General features: G+C 34.5%; 1 protein-coding gene across 7 annotated transcripts in view; it reads left to right on the forward strand.

Annotated features, from left to right (window-relative positions):
• The window catches only part of UBR3 (ubiquitin protein ligase E3 component n-recognin 3), a 224,860-nt gene extending 221,044 nt beyond the window's left edge, over nucleotides 1–3,816 (forward strand). For 6 of the 7 annotated variants that reach the window (XM_064586662.1, XM_064586664.1, XM_064586665.1 and 3 more), the window contains 3 exons: nucleotides 1,797–2,006; nucleotides 2,553–2,692; nucleotides 2,995–3,816. In XM_064586662.1, coding sequence (XP_064442732.1) covers nucleotides 1,797–2,006; nucleotides 2,553–2,692; nucleotides 2,995–3,112 — 468 coding nt within the window. In that variant the 3' untranslated portion in view covers nucleotides 3,113–3,816. The remainder of the gene's footprint in view (nucleotides 1–1,796; nucleotides 2,007–2,552; nucleotides 2,693–2,994) is intronic. The other variant, XM_064586667.1, reaches the window with a different exon arrangement.
• The last annotated feature ends 3,526 nt before the right edge of the window (nucleotides 3,817–7,342 follow it).

Consider the following 7,342-nt stretch of genomic DNA (forward strand, 5'->3'; position numbering starts at 1 on the left):
CCGTTCCTTTCTTCTCCTAGTGACGTGGGGAACCTAAAATGGCCAGATGACATTTAGTTTCTTTTTTTTTTTTTTAAAGATTTTATTTATTTATTCATGAGAGATAGAGAGAGGCAGAGGCAGAGGGAGAAGCAGGCTCCCCGCAGAGCAGGGAGCCCGATGCGGGACTCGATCCCAGGACCCTGGGATCATGACCTGAGCTGAAGGCAGACGCCTAACCGACTGAGCCACCCAGGTGTCCCTGACATTTAGTTTCTAATTCAGTGGAACTATTACCATATCCTCTGATGGAGTATAGTACACAACTTCTTAGGATGGTCCTAAAACCACAGAAGAATTCAGAATAGCAGGAAACAGAAATAAAACTTATTCTTAGGTATAATCATGAGACATACCAAAATCACTTTGTACTCCCTGGTTTCCAAACTGATGCATTTCATCTGTGAGAAAATGATCACCCACAATATACTGGTTGCTGGTTTAGAGCATGTACTTCATTCTGTGGGAGCATATACCTCATTTTATAGTTATTTTCTCCCAGCTGGTACCATATAAAAATTTATCAGCAAAGTGGCTCATCATTTAAAAGATCAGCGGTTTTGTCAGATGTTTTGAATATATGTTAGGATCAGTTAATTCCATAGACATCCACCTATTGCCTTACATCTCTCTTTATGAAGAAAATTCTTTAAGATCATGTGGTGTGAGCTACTGGGTAATTTACAGTCTAATCTAGGTAGGTATCAAGTTCAGTGAGGACAAATTGCTATTCCTTCCACTGATGGAAGAGTGCAATATAATCAACCCATTACAGAACATGCAACCTTTGCAGTCTGAGTTTGGGCACTGAATGCAGGCAGATAGCATATTGTAAGCACATATATTGTCCTTATCCTTGCTTCTATGGCCACTTTATCCATGAACTTATTGATAGATGCCAGGCTGACTACTTAAGTACTGCATCAATTTAGATAGATTATGGGTGTAGATAATGTGAAATTATCACCATATGAATTGCCTACCATCTATACAGTTTCTTGAGATAATAGATTCATACTACATTTTATCTATTCTAAGTGTTAGTGGAGAGGCATCTAGAAAAAAATTCCTGCTATTACCAGTATTTTTGTACAACTGCAGTTAATGAATGAAGTATACTCTGCAGGGATGCTTAACTAATTTGGCACTTTTTTCATACTTGTAGCAGAAAATTTATGAAAAGAGTTGTACCCCTAGCACTTATGGATACAAAAGGTCTTAAATGCTTGTGGTATGAGAAAATTTTTATATCTTCTAAGAAGGAGATTCTAAATTATAAAGTGTTGATGTAGAAATAATGAGTTATAACTATAACCTTACCTTAAGAAAAGCCAGTAAATTGTTTATCTGAGAAAAATCAAAACTTGATTTTTAAAAAGTTTAACTGTTTAAAATTTTGCATTAAGCATATTTAAAAACAAGTACATCTAGATATATTTTCCATGCATTCTTAGTTATGTTTAATGTTTTTCTTTTAAAGTAACGACAAGTTTAACTGTTTTAGGGTGCTTAATCTAAACGCTGACATCATACTGTAATTGGAAACTACATTAAAATTGAGATTGGTAGTTGTTGAAGTACTATTTCAGTCATTTGTAAAATGGAAATGAGAAGAGTGTTAATAAAGAAAATAAGCCACATACTTAGAGACATGTTTTTTTTTCTTTAAAGAAAAAAAAAGCCCTTTAAAATATAGGCATTTTGTGTTAATGACTTAAATACGTAGGACTAATGAATATTTTGGGGTAATATTTTAGGCCTTGCTTATCCAAGAGGCAAGATGGAAATTACCACACCTGCTCCAGTTGCCTGAGAATTACAACACCATTTTTCAGTACTACCACAGAAAAACCTGTAGTGTCTGCACTAAGGTTCCTAAGGATCCTGCTGTTTGCCTTGTTTGTGGTACTTTTGTATGCCTGAAAGGACTTTGCTGCAAGCAACAAAGTTACTGTGAATGTGTATTGGTAAGAAATAGTAAATAATACAAAATTTATGCAAACTCAAATCTACTATCATATGGAAATGTGGTATATGTGGTTAAGCCAGCTCTTCATATTAACTCTTCTTTGAATTAAATACACAGTACACAAGGATTTCATCTTGTTCTTTTGTTATTATTGAAGGGTTTAAAAACCCCAAACATCTGCGGCTTTATTTAAGTGAGCACAATTCCAGTTCCTCCCCCTGCTCCCATTGCCCTTTAATGGCAGGGGCTCTCACATGGTGGGCAATGAAACAGTGGTCAGACCTGCTGTTGTGGATGCCTGCCTCTGAATTAGGTTTATGTTGGCTCTAAATTGCTTTCCTAGATAACCCTTACCCAAATTCCTCCTAATGTATTATTAATCAAATGTTAAGAATGAAATTGTAAGTTTAACTTAGATGAGATCTTATTAAAAATTTAAGAAATATTTTGGTATTATTTAGAAGACATTTAACTAAGGCATTCTTGATTTTCTTATAAAGTCCATTTGATTATGAAGATCATTGATATATTTTTAATTATTTAGCATTCTCAGAACTGTGGTGCTGGAACAGGGATTTTCCTTTTGATCAATGCATCGGTGATTATCATCATTCGAGGCCACCGCTTCTGCCTCTGGGGTTCTGTGTATTTGGATGCTCATGGAGAAGAAGATCGGGATCTTAGGTTAGATATGCATGGATATATTTGAATGTTTTATTGAAGTTTCATCAGTAAGAACAATGCGCCATTCCTGGCTTTGTAATTGTAATAATATATTTTTTTTATATTAAGAAATTCTGATAGTCATTAAGTTAGAGCTGTTTCTAGTTTTTGAGATACTTTCCACATCCACATGCTAAGGAAATATGAAATAAACCCAACTACTATGTGAGATTTTAGCCATAAAGAATCTATTTTTTAAAAATGTGTGTGAAATCTTCACTGTATTGTATAACTTTTAATACCTTTTTTCCTTTTTATTCTAGGCGAGGCAAACCTCTCTACATTTGTAAGGAAAGATACAAAGTTCTTGAGCAACAGTGGATTTCTCATACTTTTGATCACATCAATAAAAGATGGGGTCCACATTACAATGGGCTGTGACTCACCACCTCAGCATTGCATTATATCATTTTCATTAAGAATTTATCAACAATAAGCTTTACCTTAATTTGGGGGATTCACGCTTTTGCTGAGGGAGAAAAAGAAAACATATATTATAAAGCCTTTCCAAAATTAGGTGCTTGGTAATCACATTAATGGTATAATATTTTTTTTAAGTATCTGGAGAACATAACAAATAACAAGTTAAATCATTCTTTAGCGGTCCTTTTTTTTTTTTTTTAAGTCCACAATTAATAAGAAGCACAACTTGTTTAAAAATGATTCTCCCAGCAATGCATATCAGCTATTCATTGATACTTAGAGTGGGTGTGATTTATTTAAAGTTTTACTGCTTCTTTATATCTGTGTGTTTTAATTTGCATCTGCTAAACACAATGCATCCTTTCCCTCTGCCATTCTTGTGTTGATTTGAGATTTTTGCTGTATGTAATTAGAAAAAACATGTAAGACATGATTTATGTGAAATATTGTATAGTAAAAGTTGGTCTAATAGTAGGACTTTAAAATTTTTTCTTATTGTGAGGAATCTGTTAAAAGTTTAAGGCTTTGCTGAAAACTTAATTCATTCTCAGGAATTTCATAAATATTCTCCCCAGGTAAATAATTGAAATAGTTGTAAAATAAGTAGATAGCTGCTGTTAATATAATACAGTACATTCTGGGGGACATGTGTGGTTGGGGAAGGGAGTCCTTAAAAATCAAAATTTGCCATTTCGGTTGGATGAATTACTTGAGGTATTAACAAATAGATTTTACTATAAAATCAGAAGTTTTAAGAGCATACACATGGCAGGTTTTGCTTTTATGCATGCCCACCTTTTATTACCAACCAAGTTTTTGTTTAAATGATTGAATTGGAAATGCTCAGACTTACCCACAAATGAAGCTTAGTTTTGGAACTTTCCTGTCAGCTTGAGAGGTTCATCTGTATTGTATTTGTGCAGCGTAATCACTGCTATTTCTGCTTAGTTTCCTAAAAGGAAAAAAGAGGCTCAGTGGTGATGACCCTCATGAATGAGCCTTGCATCTGTATTCTTCTTAGAAGCTGCTGCGAAAAGCAATTTATGTTTGTTGGGTTTTTTTAATCAGTAAGAATGGGAATGATTGAGCTAAAACCCACTCTATAAATAGAGAAGGAAGATTACAGAAAAGCATGTTACATATTGCTAATAAGATTTTTCTTCCAAATGATTTAGTAATTTGATGATTATTTAATATATAGTGTTATCAAGCAATTCCTGGTACTTTGGACTTCCATGGCTTGTTATATAAAATTACATTTTTACATGTAAAAATAAACTCAAAAACATCTAATGATAAAATTCAAAAATAAAGTCAGATCTATGTTCTAAAAATTATTGAATGACATGACATTACAGAATGTGAAAATGGACATTAAATGATGGCCTTGCATTAAAATAGAGCAGAACAGTACATATTCAAATGTGTTCAAAATGTCAAAAAATTACCTATAGCTCTACAATAAAATAAATGGAAATAGCTTGCTATTTTTATATACATTTCCAAAATATTAAGATAACTTTCTGAAAGATGAGACTGATTCTGTTTAACTAAATAGTTGTCCTTTCCAACACATTGCTACTTTTTTAAATACTGTATCATAAGTTCAGCCTGTCATATTTTTTGCATTGGTCATTCTGAATACCAGACCATTTGTAAGTGTGGTTGAAGAGCAAAATGCTAATTTAAATCTCTAGTAAATACTGTTACAGGATTCATGAACTTGAATAATTCTACAGTTTGAAACTCTGATGCTATATATACATGGTATAATGTATTCAGATTTTGATTACTACATATTTAAAATGGAATGTTTTATGATTGTGCATATGGATGTGAAGTGAAAATATTAGCCTTAACATTAAAATTTGGGTATTTGATAGTGTTTATTTTGATATTGGTGAATTAGTCACCAGTAAATTTTTAAAAAGCACTTGGTTGAAAATTGTACTTGAATTACATACATGCATGCTGCTAAACTAGAACTTTAATTTTTTCCCCATAACTTTTATAAGTCCCATTTATAAACCCACTTTTAAAAATAACAGGTCCAAGCTAGAGTGATGTGTGTATATTATTAAAAAAAAAAATGTACTGGTGTGATATCTTGTATGAATGATCATTTAAATACAGTACATTACTGTAGAGGCTAAATCAATCTTTATAATTAAGCAGAGATTACAAAACTAGGAATAATCAACATTGTAAGATATGTTAATAAAAACCTACTGTCATTTGGTTTGTGAAAGGTCCTTAAAATGTTTAATTCTTACATATTTTTCTCTTTTTTTTTAAAGGTATTGAAAATAATATATATAAGTGAGCATAGCAGAAAAGATCAAAGCATAACATAACTAATAATTGCTCTAAGGTGGAGTTAAATATAAAGAATTTTCTCTTCCTTATACCTTTTATTTACAGAGGTAGTTCCTGTTTCTTCTATCCTTGTCTTAAAATGAATGCAAAGCTTTTTGCTAAGTATGTATGTTTTTGGAAGTTGGGGAGAAGGAAATGGGTCTGCAGATCTGAGGAACACTGCTGTGGTCCTTGCCGCTTTCTGAAAATTCCATCTAAACTTCAGAAATCTAAAGGGTTTTATGATAATGTTTATTTTGAATGGACTGTGGTTTTGTTGGAATTGACAGTTTTTGCCCCTACCCCTCCATCCTGAAGCTCATCAGGCAGTTATCAGCTAAGAATCCATTTGTGTTCACAAACCTTTTTTTTCTATTTTATATATTTTGGTATTTATTGATTTCTGTGACTTAGAAAAGATGCTGATTGAAAGCATTGAGGGCTTGAAGGTGACAACAGTGAGAGAGAATATATGAACCAAGAGTCTGTACCATCTCCAGGATTGTAATTGTTGACTCTCAAATTCCTGTTGTTGGCTTATTTTTGTGGTCCTGTTGAACAACAAAAACAAAGCACAACATGATTTTAACCGTGATTTTAATCAAATTACCAAGACAAGATACATTCACTTGGGGTTATTCCTGACATGTGATGGTTGGTGGAAGGGCAGAAGACTTGGGACTGTCTCAGTCCCGTTCACAGCACATAGTTCTTTTCCTTTATGATCTGGCTGGAGTGGGCAGAAGGATGGCAACATGATCATTTTTTGATTTGTAACACTTCAAGCTCCCTTGCTAATGAAGCACATCAAATATGGAAGTGCTACCACCATCCTAGGGTGCCATAATCAAGTAGCACTGGAGTGAATATGACTGCAGCTGATGCAACACAATGAAAAGGCGTGATGGGCCCTTACATATAGCTGCAATGTAAGACGTGGCAATAACAACATTAATATGGCAGAGCCCAAGAGCAAGCCAGAGAAGTAGGGTCAAGAGCACGGATAAAGGCTTCAGCTTGAGGTGAAGGAAGAGGGACAAGAGAAAGGAAAGAAAGTCTAGAGCAAACAAAGAGGATTCATATCTGATTCCCTCTAAGGTTGGTGACAGAGGAGCAGGATCATCTGTGGAGGGTGAGCAGGCCTAGTATATCTGGGAGTTTTGAGTTAAGTGGTAGGGTTTAGACATACGGTAGGAGAGTAGGCTAGAAATAAGGAGAAGCACCACAGAAGTCATAGTGAGAGCGCAATGGGGTTAGAAGCCATAACATTTTCAGTGGAGCCAATTAGAAAGGTTCTGGGACTTTATAGAGCCCCTAAGATCAGCAGTCCAGAACCCAAAGGGTAGAAATTAGACTGCTAAATTAATTCATAATTTGGGGACTTGAGAGGCAGGTGCAATATCGGGTGGTAAGAGAATTAGGAGTACTGGTTGAAATGAGTGTGGGGTCCATGCTGGGTAAATTGTGGGCTATAGGATTGGAATTCATGATGAAACTTAATGAGGAAATGTAATGCAAGTTTTCAAAGTTTTCATTTGGAATTAGGACAAACTGCTTTCCTGTTGAATCATTTGAATTCATTCAGTAAATATTTATTGAGCTCCTCTTATGCACCAAGCAGTGATGAATACTGGAAGTACAATGGAAAAAAAGCCAGATAGTCCCTTCTCTCGTATAGCTTTCTGTGTGATTAATGCTACAAATGGTGTTGTGTTAAGGGGCCGGGGGGCTGGCTATGAGGAGAATGGAGTGTAAATTACTATTGAAGGAACCTCTAAATGAGACTTGGGAAGTATGATGAGGCTTCCAGGGGATAGAGATGTCTATGATGAT

Source organism: Mirounga angustirostris, unplaced genomic scaffold, assembly GCF_029215605.1.
Source record: "Mirounga angustirostris isolate CCGP_5_RB_7025 unplaced genomic scaffold, mMirAng1.0.hap1 SCAF_3, whole genome shotgun sequence".
NCBI lineage: Eukaryota > Metazoa > Chordata > Mammalia > Carnivora > Phocidae > Mirounga > Mirounga angustirostris.